The sequence below is a fragment of the Chelonoidis abingdonii genome, chromosome 10, assembly GCF_003597395.2.
Source record: "Chelonoidis abingdonii isolate Lonesome George chromosome 10, CheloAbing_2.0, whole genome shotgun sequence".
Classification (NCBI taxonomy): Eukaryota; Metazoa; Chordata; order Testudines; family Testudinidae; genus Chelonoidis; species Chelonoidis abingdonii.
The window spans coordinates 74,724,519-74,741,932 of record NC_133778.1 but is presented as its reverse complement, the minus strand read 5'-3'; the positions used below and the strand labels follow the sequence as shown (position 1 = coordinate 74,741,932).

Sequence of the window (17,414 nt, the reverse complement as noted above, 5' to 3'; positions counted from 1 at the left end):
TTGGAAGATGTAGTTAAAGTGGAAGATAGAGATTGTGAAAAATTGGTTGGACAAACTGGTATTTTATTTTTGAAATGAAATCCTGTTTCTTTCTAAATTTGCTGGTTTTTCCAGGATCATTCCCTATTTCTTTCCTCTGCTTCCCCCCCGCCCCCTTTTAGTGGCAAAATGAAAAAATGAAGGGGAGCGGGGAAAGAGAGGAAGAGGAAAGGTAGGTGAAATAAAAACAATTTTCCCCCACTGGAAAGTTTCCAAGGAAACTTCAGAAAAAGCAAGATGTTTTACAAAAATGTCAAGAAAAAAATATATCTACAATTTTTCAACCAGCTCTACTAGGAGATAATGAAAGCAGAGACCACATCCTAACCATCAGCATAAATATATTAGGATCATAGAAATGTAAGGCTGGAAGTGATCTCAAGAGGTCATCAAGTTCACCCTCCTGCACTGAAGAGGAATTAAACATAAAATGGAAGGAGTACATTTTTCATTTGTGGTGGAAGAAAAGAGTGGCAAGATTTGGACACAGCCTGAATGTACGGAGAGTCATATGAACCCCTGGCTGCAAACCTGAGTGATGGGAGAATTGTGGTGTTTCCAGTGGCAATGGACAAACGCAGCAATGGAGAGGATTCAAGAGGAAAAACAGCTACTTTGAAGTCGAGCTGCTGGCAAGTTAGACAAGAAGATGTGTCAGAGAGACAGTATTAAGTGTGGGACTGAACAGCCTGGAAAGGGAGAGGTTTGTCATCAGCATAAAGGGTATTGTTAAAACCACATGGTGTCTCCCAGTGATAAGGTCTCAGATGGAAATAGAGAAAATCTAGGTGGGGTTCTTTTGGAGTTGGGGAGAAGTAGGGTGCAAGGCAGAAATAAGAGTCATAAAAGGAAGTGGTGAAGAAAGATGGTCAGAATGATAGGCACAGAACTAAGGGAAAGCATAACACAAAGGAAGAGGCAGAGATATACAGTACTGTAAGCTGAAAAAAGGTCAGAGGGAGACAGTGGGGCAGAACACCCCCCCAAAAAAAAAATCAAACCAGGAAGAAGTCATTTATGATGAGAGCAGTATCAGTGGAGAAGAGAAGGTGGAAACCACGTTGGAGTAGATGCTAGAGTGAATTAGAGAAGGGGAAATGGGACAATAAGACTTTTTCTGAGACTGTGGGACTCTAGAGTAGGTTCAAGCAGGAGAACAAGGAGATGAAATGGCAAGTGAGGCATTTTTCAGCAAGTGGCAGTGAGGGGAGAATAGTACTTGGGATGGACAAGAGGAGACTTAGAGAGAGAATTCAGAGCTAATGACGGGGATGAAGGCAGAAAAGGAGGTGCTGGAAGAGGGAACAAGCTCAAAGAGGATCATTCGAGATCTACTCAATCTACCTCTCCAACACAACAGCAAGATCCTGAGTTTTGTCTGTTTTCCAAGCTGACCAGTTCTAGTCTTTTAAATCTTTCCTCATACGTAAGCTGTTCCATACCCCTGATCATTTTTATTGCTACACCAGAGTCTGAAGATCCAACTCTAATATATCTTTTTGAAATGGGGCAACCAAAACTGCACAGAGCATTCAAGATGTGGGCATACCATGGATTTATGCAATGGCATTATGATATTTACTATCTATCCCTTTCCTAATGGCTCCTAACGTAAGAGGGCAGTGATCAATTGTTCTCCATGTCCACTGAAGATAGGACAAGAAATAAATGGCTTAAACTGAAGCAAAGGAGATCTGTGTTAGATATTAGGGAAAGCTTTCTAAGTACAAGGATAGATTAGCCAAACACTGGAATAGGCTTCCAAGGCTGGCTGTGGAAGAACAGGTTAGACAAACAGCTGTCAGGGAATCTCTAGGTATACTTGGTCCTGCCTTTGTGCAGGGGGCTGAATTATATGACTACTAGAGGTCCTTTCCAGACCTACATTTTTATTATTCTCTTCCCTGATTGGATTAACATAAATGGTGGATAGAAAGAATGTGGTGCAAATTATTAATGCAAGATTCTCTTTCTGCCAAAATTCTGCAGTATTTGTTTAAAGTTAACTGGTTTTGGTGACCATTCCTGCCAATGATACTGTTTTCTGGTACATTTGTGTTGAGTGAGCAGTGTGAACTCTTTCACCCAGGTAAGCCTTTCATTGCTTAAATACAGGATCACAGTTAGGGTAAGGACTCCCAGTTCTCTCTCTAATGCCTAGGCCTCAGCTGCACAACAGAACCTACCCCCTTCAAAACCTATCCTCAATTTTCACAATGAGATTTTGTATCCAGATGCTTTTTGAAGCAAACAGGGAAGTTTAGAAGCGGACTAGAAAGAATGTTGGAAAAATACTAGAGCTAGTGAAAAAATGGCAGCGGGGGTGGGACGTGTTAGATTTTCCATGTGTTGTGATGTATATATTGTAATAGACTATAGACCATATGGACCTAGTATAAATGCTGTATGCTTGATATGAGCATGAGAGTTGTGTGTTGGCAACTGAAGCAAGGATTTAAGGTTATGAGTGGTCAAGTCCATAAGAGGAAATGGAATGTCTTGGATTATGGCAGCCTGCACGGAACTCCTCTCCTGGAGTTATGGATGAAAGGCTTAGTAAGCCGACAAAGAGCTAATGATGCAATGGACTGGTCTATTAAAAAAAACTTTGCTTGCTATAGCTGAAGTTGGAGTCAGACACTGACCCAGAGCCCTGAAAAAGAAGGTGCATGTAAAGTGGGGCTCCCCGTGCCTTGTGATCAGGCTGAATTTTGACTGGCCATCGGGATTTCCTTTGGATCCTCAGACTCTGGTGTAGCATAGATGTGAAGTGAGTGGGCTTTATATTATAATCAATAAAAATATTTAGTGTCCAGTATCTGCCTGCTCCACCACACCATAGGGAGGTCTCTAACAAAGCCTAACACATGGACACTTAGTTTTTTGGTCCGTTTTGACAAGCAGCTGTCAACTAGTTGTGAAACACTCACAAATCAAAACTCTGCACTGACTTGCAAAATATCAGAAGTCTTCTGCGTCCGAGATGTGTTTTCTGAATCTGAATTGCTTGACAGATCCAGCATTGTAGGTCCGAACTCTGCCATGGCTTCATTTTTTTTTTTTTCCTAATCTATGTCTAGGGGGAAGGGGTATAGTCCAGAGGATAAAACTGGTACTTCCAGCTCTGGGCCTTAGTTTCCCCATCTGTAACATGGAGACAATGCCTTATCTTTGCAAGGAATCCTGAGAGCAGATTCTGACACATACTGACTTTCTGATTCCAGTTAGCACACGTGGGAACCCAACAAAGTATGACACTCACTCACTGTGCTTGTAGTACCTTAAATACTGACCACATCACTTTCTGCTGAGAATATAGCTTCAAACACCACACTGGAAAAACATGTACTGGAGGATTTAGTGGGGTTGAGGATTTTGACATCTGCAGAGCTTATTAGTCTTTGGTGTTTCATGGAACATTCTTCCCTCTCCTTTTAATTAAATTATTGTTTCATTCCAGCAAAAACAATTAAAAATCCAAATTTCTAACTTAATGGAACCTTGTGCTATATAAACAATTATTCTTGGTTGACAACTGTTCTTTCCTTTGATCTACTTGCCAACTGCAATGCATGAAGTAATACTCTGAATTCTACATTAGGTGCCATTGGTTGTTTACCCTGAATACAGTACTTGGGTTAAGTGCAAGTGCAGGGCTGAGTGGAATGCTTCTCAGTTTGTGTAAAAATATTACAATCGGGTCTGTAGCTATCCAGATGTATTCCAGTGGCTGAGCTTACTTAGTGAATAATTGGCACAGTCCTAATGAAAGTCTCCCAATAGGGCAAGAGAATTATATGGTGAAGTTTTGTTTGAAAATACCAAGGGTCATTTGTGCAAACCTTAGTCATGCTGACTAATAATACCTTACTTTCTCAATGAACAGTCTTAATGAAGTATCAGAGGGGTAGCCGTGTTAGTCTGGATCTGTAAAAGCAGCAGAGAATCCTGTGGCACCTTATAGACTAACAGACGTTTTGGATCATGAGCTTTCGTGGGTGAATATAGACTAACGTCTGTTAGTCTATGAGGTGCCACAGGATTCTCTGCTGCTTTTACAGTCTTAATGAAGTTGATTAGACTCTTAAGGGATGAACATACTACTGTCATGCTAATTGTGTGAAGAGTCTGGCTCGTTCTAGTAGACCAACAATAATCGTAAGCTTGTTTGGCTGTTGAGTTCTCCTTTTGTTGGTGGGAACATGGATTGGAGGAGGGGTTGCATGTTGTTACTTTTCTAGTCAAAAGGAGAGATACAGGGCAACCTTTTCTAAGCCTGTCTCATTTCAGAACTAATGTCTGAGGGAGATTTCCTGTTTCTCTCCATAAGTTTGTTCCAAGACAAGTAATATACTTGTTTGGAATTATGAGTAACCAAAACACGCCAAGGGCTATGTAGCGGACAATTAGCTGGATATGAGCTTGACATGCTAGAGCAATTTTGGGTGACATATACAGAGAAGTAGCAATGATCAGGAAGGTAATAGCCCCTCTTTATATGGTGTGGTGCAAGTATGCCTGGAAGATTGCATTGTCTACCCTCCATTACCAGAAAGTATTGATAAACCAGAGAGAGTTCAGAGGGGAGCTCTCTTTTTTGGTGGGGAGGGAAGGGCAATACATTACTGCTCTAGTGCAAACATCAAGGTTGGACAGGTGTTTAATGAGACCATAGCTACTGCAGGAGCAATGGAATGAAGTGTGGAATATTCTTGATACATTATTCAACAGAGAGATTCATTAGGCAATGGAATAGTCTCCTTAAGAGAAGAGGCAAATGCCCTTGGTGCTTGAGAGAAAACACTGAGATGTGTGCGGTAGGGAACAGCTCCGCTCTGACAGGGAGGTGGACTGGCAGACCTACAAAGCTATTTCTGTCTTTAGTGTCTACACATTCAAACCCGGGAGACACTAGCACAAAAAGTTTAAGTCTGCCCGCTGCTGTGGAGGTATAACAAACCAGAGCTTCTTGCTCTGCTGTTTATTCTGTGGAATAGTCCCTCACTCCCGCTCGGAGAGAAGGACCTCCCACTGAATTGCCACAGATTGTGATCGTGGCTTTTGCACGGGGGGGAGGGGGGGGGGAGGCTGCTTGGGGCGGCAAAACCCCTGGAGCCAGCCCTGCACCCTGTGGGACAGGCAGCCCTCATCCTTTATTAAATATACACACGTTCACCTATTGAGTGATGCTGCCAACTTGTTTGGCTTAAATTATACCCTACTAGCAAATCAAATTAGAGATGATTTGAGTAAATCTGCCTTCTAAAACAAAAGCGGATTTTGTCCATGCTCAGCCATTTGTGGGATTAAATGTGTCTAATGAGTTCCTATATGCACAGTGTTTTTGTTTTCATGGATACTACAGCTGGATGAATTATTCATTTTATTAAAAAAAAAAATGCATATTTAGCCTTTTTCCCTCCAATTCACATATCAAGCATCTGTCAAAGTCAGGGTTTTGTTACTCAAAGATTCACTGATTGCTCACTCATACCAGTAATGCACATGTCTACATTGAGGGCAGCATAAAGCTTTCTTCTCCATGGCAGGAGATCCAGGAGGAATTCTTCCCTTGAGCTCCCCTGCACACAGTGCGAGCTTACTTGCAGCTACATCGGGGGCATTGCTGGCTAGCGTATGGGGGAAGTGGAAGGGGCCATGGTCCTGGTCCCACCTCATTGTCATTCCTTCCCATCTCCTTGGATTGTCTTGGGAAGGGATGGCAAATCATGCACTGCTGCTGTGCGGAGGCACCTGGAGAGCAATAGATCCCAGTACCCACCTCACAGCTGGATGTCACCAGGCCAGGGATAATTTATGCAAGAAGTTATTGAAGCTCCATGTTGTTCATATTGTCTACTGGTTTTTTGTGGCATGTGATTGGTGACCTACATCATATCACATGGTGTGACGATGCAGTTCTGGCGGGACCCAACTGAGAGTGCCCATTTAGGACCAATTGCTCAAATAGAGCAGTCACAGCCCAAGGCTGGGGTTTTTCCACCTCTAAGGCAAACCAAACCTGCCAGATGAAAATGACTTCGGTTTCACCCCACTGGCTAACAACAAGTCACACAAGCAATTTCCTTAGACACTCCAGTTTCTCAGTATCACCACCAATGCCACCCGTCCTGGGGATGAATGGTTATGAAAACCAACACCCCAGTAAAAGAAAAAGGTTCTCTCGATCCCAAAGGACCAAGCCCCAGACCCAGGTCAATATACACATCAGATCTTACCCACAAATTAGCGTCATCCTTTGAATCTAAAACTCAGGTTTATCGTAAAGGGAAAAAGATAAAGATGCAGCTAGAAGTTAAATGAATCAATCTATCATATCAGAGCGCAGTTTAGTTCGGCTCATAGCAGTGATGGAATAAACGAGGTTCAAATTAAGTCTTGAAATCCCCACTGGGATGGTATTCATCCTTTGTGCGAGCTTCAGTATTGCTGCAAAGTCCTACCAGAGTACGAAGCAGATGAGAACAATGAGGAAGGCACAGCTTATATAGCTTTCCAGGTGTAAGACATCTTTGTTCTTGACGTGACAGTTTACAGCAAATGGAGTCTGCATCAACGGGCAGTTTCTGCACACCTGCTGGAGTCACAAGGCGATATCTTCCTCTCTCATGGGTCATTGTGTAGCGATGGTCCTTAACTGGCATCAAGCAGGCCTAAGCAGAGCTAACACCCACTTGTCTGGATATTTCCCATAAACACTGCACAAGTGAATATAGCAGTTATACAGCCAATATTCATAACTTCAACTAAAAATATACAGATATACAGACAGCATAATCATAACCAGTAACATAACCTGGTCTTAGACACCTTATATGACCCCCTTTACATAAGATCTGGTGCCACTACAGGACCTTGGTTGCAACCCATGTTCTATATGGTCCCAGTTTATATCAATAATGTCACACATAGTCATTCAATTCGAGAATAGAAACAAGTTTTTTTTAACATGAGAACAATCAACAGCCAAGAGCATGTAACGCACTTGGTATAGGAATTTTCAAAATAATAATTTGTGCGATTTCTAGAATTCTCAAACATTTCCCCCCAGCCCATACTCAGTATTTCAGTGTTACGTCGCGCTCTGTCAGCTCCTGGGACAGGGAAACTAATGATCCAACCAGGGAACGAAATTTGGTGATGAATCTTGGTCACGTGCCACCTGAGGCACGCTGCACATATAATAAGAAGTAGACCAAAGGAACCGGCCCCACCAATGCCAGCAGCCAGACACATAGCTTTGATTGGTGAAAGTGCGTGCAATAATTTTTTGAATTGCTTGCTCAGCCCCAAAGGGTAGCATACAGGCATGAGACGGTACTAAGCTAGGATATTGTATCACACTTTTGGGTATAAGCCAATCTCCGGTTTCTGGGGCCTGGGAGAAACCTTTCACCGGAGTCAGGTTAGCCTATAGTTACCATCTGCAGAGTTTCCTCTGAAGTAAAGGGTACTGGCCACCGTCTGAGACTAGACAGACTGCCAATCTGATCCATTGCCAATTCCTGTCACCATGCTCCCCTCTCCCACATTAGGCATGCCTAGAGGGAAAAAATTAATATGCTAACCCTGGGTTCAGAGACCATGCTAATGGTCCATGACCGTAAAGGAATTAGCTATTGAATATGAGTGCTGTTATGAATAAGAAACCTCCAACAATGATATGTATTAATGATATGCACCTTTTGTCCTCAGATGCAGAAGACATTGGCCATGGGATGGCTGGATTTGAGGTGTCAATGGAGAAGTTTTATACCTTTTGCACGCCATGGTGTGTGCCCCCTGCGCTATATTCTGAAAGGACAAACTACAAAACGAAGTCAGTGGCTACTGTCTTGCAGAGGGCTGTCTGCAGCAAAATCTCACGCCACTGAAGTTCCATGTTGACCCTGATGATGTGAATTCTTTAGTGTATGAGCCATTAACAATGATTTGCTTTGAGGTCAAGGGAAGCTTTTGGTCAGTGTAGAAATGGAGGTAGACTGGAGAAAGGACAAAAAACCACTAATTACAAAGCTATGAATTATAAGAGATTCCTAACAGAGTTATGACAATCTCAGCTGTTTCTCTCCACTGGGATCCATGTAAACAGATTCTTTAAATCCAGTCCACACTGCATTCCCTTCAGTGAGCTGAGAGCTCCAACGAACACAAAAATCTCCAAAGGAAAAAACTCCACCAGTCAATGAGTTTCGTGTCATTTATCAACCAATGACTCTGTCCTGGTGCCAAAAAGAAATTAGACAGCATCTGTTTTCCACACCCAGCGGAGTTTAGAGAAAAGATGGCAGAAATTTCATGAACATGCTGCTGTGGCATCTGAATTCAATCCTGAAAGCCCAGTCCTGGTTTGTCCATCTAAATGCTGCATTCTGGAGAAATCCCTAAATAGAACGGGACCAGACTCTTCCTCCCATTTCCAGGCACTTCACACAGAACAGTGTTCAGTCTCCTAACACGACTCACCAACCTCATGGGAGCAAGGAAGGTGGAAGAGAGAGACCTCCATTAATTGAACTGGAGAAAGTGACACAGAGAGGCTAACTGACTTGTCAAGGTCACACACTGGATCAGTGGCAGACTAACTTCCAGTCCCCCGCTGTAATAACTCGACCACATTTCCTGGGTTGCCATCTTTTGGCCTTTCGTCAGCTAAGAGATTCACCACCCAGTGGTTACACTGGAATCTCTCAGGAGTAGAGCACCAAATTTTGTTTGAGTTCACCAGGGAGGAACACAGGCACAACAGGAGAAGCTGAAATTAGTTCAAGGATTCTCAGACTGGGGGTCGAGAGTCGGGACCCCTCAAAGGGTCACGATGTTATTACATGGGGGTTGGCTAGCTGTCAACCTCCACCCCAAACCCCGCTATGCCTCCAGTATTTATAATGATGTTTTAAATATGTTTTAAAAAGTGTTTTTAATTTGGGGGGGGGGGTTGCAGTCAGAGTCTAGCTGTGTCAAAGGGGTCACCAGTAAAAAAGTTTGAGAGCCACTTTTGGAACAGTTCCATCTCACTCAAAGGTTCACACATTACTTGCAGGATAAGACATTCAGATCATTCATTGAGAATAAGCTACTCAGACTTTTGATGCATAGTTCATTTATTTTGGCACTATTAATTCATCTCTGTTAGTGTATGGCATCCACCACTCTAATCTATCTTAAGAGAAGTTTCTTGAAGTAGAGATCGTGAAGGATTTTGTATTGTCTTATCAAAATGCTGTGCTGGCAGTCTCTGAACATGAGTTTCTGCCAGTATTTTCCAAATTCTGTGATGCACTACAGTAGATTTGCAATGCTATAGAAAAGCAGGTAGCCTTTTGCAGAGGCGACATTTAAAGCCAAGATGATTTTTTTTCATCTTTCTGGTGAAAAGACCAGACAAGGTCCCTCATGACACATACAAAATTCAAATGGCTACATGCCTTCTCTTTTAATAAAATTACTTTCCTATATTTTTGCAGTAAATATTGAGACGCCTACTGAACAGCTGTCAGGGCAATTTTCTTATTCCGCTACTGCATTCTAGAGTTTGGGTATTTTTTTGTTTTAAACCACACGCTGCTAACGGGGTTGCTAGTTAAAAATAAAGATACTGATGCATTTTGGCATCTACTTCCTTCTCAGAATTCTATATTGCAATGTTGTCATCACTTAAAATTCCATCACTTCCACTGATCCAGTGACCGGATGACTTTATCAAGCAGCACAAATCTGCACAGAGCAATTAGAAAATGCAGAAACAAAATTAATGCAAAGAAGTTCATTATCAGTGACATCAAACCAGCACAGTGCAGACAAATTCTCCTGTTTCTCTGAGATTAGGCAGACATGCTTATAACTGCAATGATGCCTTCTGTTTCACCTACTGATCCAGCTAAAGTCTCCAGGAACTAAATGAATTTCAGACTTAATTACACAGGGCCAGATTCTGTTGGGCTCCACTTTATCCTTTGCCTTAAATGGGAGTTTGCCTGAGAAAAGACTGAAGAAACTGTTCCTTAAGGACACTTTACTGACAAGGGGAAATGAAATGAAGCAGCCCTGCACTCATTCAATTGTACCCAGCCATAGTTGCACTCTTCCACCTTTGTATACCTTAGTTGGGCTTAATTTCTCATCCTAAACTTGCTATGTCACCCTCTGTGCCTCAGTTCCCCACCTATAAAATTGGGGGGGGGAACCCACCATTCATCTGTGAGCGAAAATTAACAGACACTTGCAACATTCTTGGAAAGCGTTATCCAGAATCGCAGTATTTCCCACAGTATGAAATTAACATGTTTCATGTTATCCTCGAATCCATTTGAAAACAATTCTCTCTTGCTGTTAATTGCATGAAAGACTTTGCTCTGCTTTCATCATAAACAAAACTGCAGACAGTTCCCTTGTTCGATACAGAGATGTTAATTGCTCTGTGAGTTGATAATGCCATCTGTTTGCTGGGAGCACAATCCAAAGCCCATTGCAGTCAATGGAAAGACTCCTGTTGAACTCACTGGCTCTGCCTCAGCAGAACTGAGTGAACGCTAAGTAAAGACAATAACGCAATGTACATGAAACAAGGCATTGATGATCAGGGTGTCTGGGGCTTTGGCATTGCCTGGGCCACATTGTGAGAGAGATACCCAGAAGCCCTTGCATTAGTGATCATGTGATTACCCCCTCCACCCCCCCACACACACGGTCACATCTCTACAGTAACTATATCAGTTCTTTACAGACAAAAAGTATTAATGAATTTTAGCTTCTTTTAATGGCCCTTTAGGAACTGGAGACAAAGAGGAAGAGCCAATACCAGAGGATCATCCCACTCTGCATAGCCTACCAGCAAGTACCCCGCAGACCACATTTTGAGCATCAGTGATCGACCCATTGGGTCTTTTTAAGTTTATCATTTATGATCCCATGAAAATCAACTAGCCTATGGCAAACCTGCTCCTTTTCTCGCTGTTGACCAACAGGCTCCATTTTCTCATTTAAAACTAGTGTAAATCCTGACTAACCCCCAGGGTTCCAAACAGCCAGAGCTGGAGTCGCTACTGACTTTATCACATTGAAATCTGTCCATCTCCAGTGACGTCAACGTAGTTCCTCTTGATTCAGGGTAGTGCAAATGGAGATTGGGGTCAGACCCATCGTGTCTATTGCCTAAACGATTCCTTTGTCCAATAAATCATACTTGGTCTGTCATGTCTGTTTCTATGACCAACTCTCATCTTGCATGCTTCATTCAACTCTTTGCCTGGCCATAGGCCACAATAAGACTTCACTGAATAAAACAAAGAAATGTAAAGACATAATCTCCTCATATAAAACCTGATCCTGCTCCACTACAGTCAATGAGAGTTTTACCATTGACTTCACCAGGAGCAGGATCTGTCCTATAGGAGGGAATTTAAGGGCTTGATCCTGAGAGGCGCTGAACATCCACAGCTTTGACTGGGTGTTGCGAATGGGATTTCAGTGGAATTTCTCAGAATCAGGCCCTAAATGCTAGTGGATTGGCTCTGTTGAGGCTGTGTGTACAGGGGTGGGAAAAGGATTGTAATGGAAACATGGCGTTACTTAAAGAACAACATTCCCCCCCCCCCCCCAATGGGACTTGGGAGATGCTTCCTCTCTAAAGCCTGGTCTACACTAGGAGGGGAGGGGTGGAAATCGATCTAAGATACGCAACTTCAGCTACGAGAATAGCATAGCTGAAGTCGACATATCTTAGCTCAACTTAGATTGACTTACTTCATGTCCTTGAGGCACGGGGTTGATGGCCACTGCTCTCCTGTTGACTCCCTTTCTGCCTCTTGACCTGGTGGAGTTTGGGGATTGATTTATCACATCTAGACGAGATGTGATACATTGATCCCCGATTGATCGATCACTTGCCCATGTGAGAGATGGCAGTTAAGTAAAATGTGCACTTCAGAAGGGGGAGATTGCAAAAAGATAATAGAATGTGCAGTATTTTAACTCTGAAGGAGGCAGACATAGCCTGTATATTGTAGCCGTCTGTATTCTCTTCATAGCTTTAGTTTTCAGTGCTTTACTCATCAGCGTTTCAGAGTAAATGAAGGAGCTGTCCAATGCCCACGCTACAAGTTAGCTCCCCTTATCTTGAGATGGGAAAAATTAGCATTTCCTATATACATATGTATGCACACATATGCTCTCTCTTCCCTATATTGTGTTATTACTTTTTGTGCCTACTATAAATATCCTGTATCCAATCACTGACGATTTAGGAATAATTTAGCCACCAACCAGCATCTCAAAACATGCAACTTTTTTTTTGTTCAAGATTTAATCTATTTCATGCAATGTTCCCCTGCCGGCTGATGAATGTAGAAATTAAAATGTTACAAGACTATGTATTCAACATGGCTTTCAATAGTGTTTGTGTATTTTCTGGTAATTAATATATCTGGGAGAAATTCTGTTGCTACTGTAGTTATTTAATGTAATAAAGCACTGCAAGGAAGCAAGGTTGAAGAATATATGGAGTTTTATTAGTATTAGGTAATTCTAACCTCTCTAATGAGATCTACTGACCCCGGCCCATAGCTTCATTTCAAAGCAGATTCTTTAGGAGTTATTTGTTTAGTTACAGAAATATAGCAGCAGTGGGATCATGAGACAAAAATTCAGAGATGTGAGGTAATTACCTCACCCAATGCCAAGAGCGCTCATAAAAAAAAGACAGTTGAAGCCAAAAGTATATGCAAACATACAGAATATAAAAATTTAGTAGTGTCTCAAGTTAAGAATACAAAACCTACAATACTGTTATATTTGGTATTAAATAGGACTCAGTATCAGAGCTGATTCTTCCTACTCCAGACACAGTTCTTGTCCACTAAAAACGTTGGGCTCCCAGGTCTGTTCTTGTTTATACTAGTGGAAATCAGGAGCGACTCCACTGAAGTTAATGAATTACTCAGGGTAAATAAGATCAGAATCTGGTTCCTTGGCCAAAATGTTCAAGCGAGGGAGCCTTAATCCAGACTTCTAAATCCGTATTTTGGCTCCTCAATAGAAGCTGCCCAGTTTTCAGAGGTTACTGGCTACTCACAGTTCCCCCCAACTTCATTACAAGTTTCAGCGCTCAGCACCTCTGACTAGGTGGTCATTTAGGTATCTAAATGTGGATTTAGGAACCTTAATTCCAGGCGCATGGAGATGAACATTTTGACCCACATATAGGTTTTTAACATATTGTTTCAAGTCCTCCAATGATGTAAAGTAGCTTAACTGCACTAAAGTCACTGGAGCTATAATTTTGTATGCCAGCTGAAAATCGAGTCAGATGTGCCAAGATTTTTCTTCAACAGGTGAAGAGATTTCATCCCAGATAAAATTATTGTGACTTGTGTGTGTACAAATTCCCAAGATCAGAATCTTGCTACAAGTCCTGTAGTACCTTATAGCTATTACAGCTTCGCATAGACTCTTAGCTTAGTTCCCAGGAAAAGCACTTACAGCCTACTCCAGGCTAATTCATTCAACAATGAATAAGTAAAATCTGTGCAGTATAATAAAACCATTGATCATTAGGCTTTAAAAAGATTGGCTTCTAAATATTTAGGAAGCAGTGTGTATTCAGGGAAAATGTTTACTGGCACTGGGATATTAAACTGTCACCCATGAAATAGTAAAACTCATTAACGCAGAGTTTCCTTTTAAATGTTAGAAATTAACTTTATTACTGTATCAGTAATGGCAAGCCTGAGTCTTAAATTGTCTGCCAGTTAGTATTTGTGGATATTATTAAAACATATTAACCATATTTTAATTGGCTCCAAGAAAAAAAAATAATTCTCCTCACCCTAGCATTTTTGTTGTTCATTTAAAAGCAATTGAACAGAAGGGGGAAAACATTCCTTAAATATATTTATGCTGTTTATTGAATTTACTTTTCCCCTGTTTATCAAACTATTCTCTTTCTTTAGCTGTGTCAACATGTGAAAATATGCCTCTTTTCAGCCTTCCGCCTGCCAACATATGGAATCTATATGGCAATAGTGACCTCTAGCGTTCAAAGATATCAGAAATCAGGCAGTATTTTATTCAACCTCACTACAGTAATAATTTCATTTTAGGAGAAAGATTCTTCTACCCTGCCCCTCTTACCTACCTTTATTACAAGAGTCAATTATATTTACAAAATGGGTTAAGAACACATCTGGAGGTGTGGATATTAATCAGCTTCTACTTATTTCATGACCTGATTTCTGAAGTCATAAATAGATCTTTGGATTCTGGACTTCTTAAATTCATAACATTGACTTCTATCACTTCCCTAGCAAGAACTTATAAAAATACAATTCAGTGCCTTGTGGACAAACACAAGTATCCTTCCTTATGTAGAGTCTTAACATTTCTCACCATTTCTTGTTTCGGTTTTTCACTGCCATCTCTTACTACTATTTATTTATTTTACTATTATTAAGCAGCACAAAAGATCATATTCACCATCTGCATATTCATTACTGCACCAAGGGTTAGAAGAATAAAGAGAGAGAACCCTTAGACCACTCTAAGTTTCCCTTTCACTGTGACACAGCATATCATACCATGCCTCTGAAGGATCATTGTCTGCAGTGACAAAACACAGCTGGCATAACCTTAGGGCCAAAATAAATAGAAGGGCGGCGGGTGCTTTGAGGGAAATGATCTTAGAGGATTTCTCTCATCTGATGAAAAGGAAATAGAAGTCAGACTTGGAAGAGAAAGATCTACCCATTTTTGGATGCTAGGGTAGGAACCTCTAGGACACTAGCCATGAAACAAGTTTGTTTTAAAGGTGTTATTTAAAAACACAGCACCTTTCAGACTGTAGAATCTTCTGCATTCATCCTTCACACCTATTCATGCGTTGTGAAGGTTTGATTTCAGAATACAGCGGTTTTTCATATCACTTTAGAAGTCTAGCAGGAGCTGTTTGTGAGGATCAGATATTGCCATCTGGCTATCCTAAAATTTATATCACAGTTAAAACCTTAATGTCCTGTGGGCATGAGGTAGGTAAGAAGAGAGACTAATTCCAGCTCGGGTGGGGGGGGGGGCACCTTTAAACATACTGCAAAATCCAAGCTACAAGCTTAGACCCACAGAGGCTCACTATAGGCATCTCTGCGACATCGTCAGTCGCTTGTACAGTGAAACAGCAGCACAAACAAACAGGAAACGAGGCAAAAAATGATCAAACCTCACTTCAGCCTGAAGCCCCGACAGGCAGGACTGTTGCAAGGACCCTCTCCATCTTACTTGAACTTTGCATTTCAGGGATAACAAACTCCTTAACTAGCCAGCCAGAAAGGTGAGCAAATCAGGGGCTTAGCTAACTTTCCTAGAGGTCATGCCCAATACGCTACAGAGCAGCTTTCCTCCACCCTAGCAAAACACCCAGAAAGCAGCTCATTTGCCTAGGTCTCTGGCATACCCCTTGCTACTTACAGTTTGTTGCTGCTAATCCCAGATGCCACAGACTGAAGAGCAGCAAAGTCAAACGACTGGAGAGTTTGGGGGCAGAATCCATTGTCCGCACAGGGCGAGCAGGCGGCTGGCTCCCTAATCCCCAATTTCAGATCGCCAGCCGCTCTCTCCTCTGGGTCTGCTGCTCCCCTTCCCTTTGCTCACTGACTTCATCCACCATTCAGGCGCCCCAGATGAAGCTGTAGCGAGAGAGACACTCCTACAGCAATCGACTTAAAGGAGCAGGTCCGGGCAAGCGGCAGACCCGTGCAAATCTACCACTGAAATTCACCTTCGGAGCTCACGTTCAGACTCAGCAAACCAGGCGCTGGGCAGCTCCTTATAGGCGACAGGAGCGGCGCGCTCCACCTCCCGCTGCCTGGGAGGACCCAGCTTGCAATCTTCAGGCGTTGATGATAAGCAGCAGAGTCACCGTGTAAATGAGCTGCTGGGAGCAGCTCTCACTCTCTTTCCGGGGACTGCTCCCGCTCGAGCAGTTTAAAGCCACCCCAGCGAGGAACCAAAACCTCATTTCACCCACCCCAGAGAAGGTGGAGCTGGAAAAGCACCCCTTGAACCATCCAGTGCAGCTCCCCGCGAATCTCTATGGGTAGGGAAAAGGGAGTGTGGGGAGGAGGGAAGCCGAGGTTAGTATGAGTAATGGCGAGCTGCCCAAGCGTGCAAATAAATCCAGACTCATTTCTGGTGCAAAGACCAACAAAAAAAGGGAGGCCGGGGGGACAAGGACGCTGCTCCTTCTGTGTTACTAGCCTAAGCTTCAGCCACAAGAGCCGCTGAAGAGTCTGTTACGTTCACATCGCCTGGGTGGTGGGCTGCGCTTCCCAAACTCATTAGGACACCCCGTGTAAACAACCCTGGCTGGAAAGGGAGCGAGGGTCCCGGGTAGTCAGTCTGGGTCGGTTGCAGGCACATGGCTAGGTGGGGCTGATTGAACGGGCTGTTTAGTATTATCCTGTATTAATCCGGTTAGCAAGATTAGTGTTTGCGGTAGCTGCTCGCAGCCTTCCCTAAAAGCAGGGGGAGACCCCCATCCCAAGTGCACAAACGACTAAGGGCGTGAAGATGCAAGGTAGACATCTCAGCTTCCTGGCTGGACCTGCTATCCCCGGCCAAAACGGAGTTCACTGCTTCATTGATGTGTCTCAGCTGCTAACACCACAAAGGGTGCCAATTATCGTGTCTGGGTGCTGGGGAGAGTGGAAACAATAATTTTACAAGGTATTTTTCCTGGGGTATAAAACAATGCACTCAGAGAATATTTTGCATGAGCCTTATTGCATCGGTTTTCTGCTTAGCCCACGGCCTTGCATATAAGGTCCTTTCAAGAACACTAAGCTTAATGATTCCTGAGACTTCCCCTTGTTGCTTTGCTGTGGCTTGGTCCCACATCAATAGTGTTGTATCAAAGTCAGATCAAAACTGCATGAGCGATCCAACTTTAACCCTCGAAAAACATTTATTTGGAGCATTAGGGTCTCTGTGGTGAGCAGTTCTCTGGTCCCAGGTCATCATAAACATTCCTGATTGTGGGCAAAAATAATGAGAAGGTTTACACCATTTGGCATAGTGCTTATGAGTTACCGGTGAAGAGCTGAGGTCTAAATTGCTGGCATGCTGCAAAACTCATCTGAAAGCATGGAGCTGGGAGGAACCACTGCTTGCTTAATGCCTGCAGATGGAATTAAAAAGGAACAACAAATAGCATTCGGCTGTAAAGGGACAGGACACTCAAACATCACATATCTGCCTGAATATTTGTACCTGTTCTTCTTACAAGCAACACCTAAAATGGCGTTTCCTACTCTCTTTTAGGCATAATGTTGGATTGTCTACACTGGGGTTGTCAATAGGCAGACCAT

General features: G+C 42.7%; 1 protein-coding gene across 1 annotated transcript in view; it reads right to left on the bottom strand.

Annotated features, from left to right (window-relative positions):
* CNTNAP5 (contactin associated protein family member 5) overlaps positions 1-15,888 on the bottom strand; it is a 451,740-nt gene extending 435,852 nt beyond the window's left edge. The window contains exon 1 of the mRNA XM_075070316.1: positions 15,517-15,888. Coding sequence (XP_074926417.1) covers positions 15,517-15,598 — 82 coding nt within the window. The 5' untranslated portion in view covers positions 15,599-15,888. The remainder of the gene's footprint in view (positions 1-15,516) is intronic.
* Between the last annotated feature and the right edge of the window lie 1,526 nt (positions 15,889-17,414).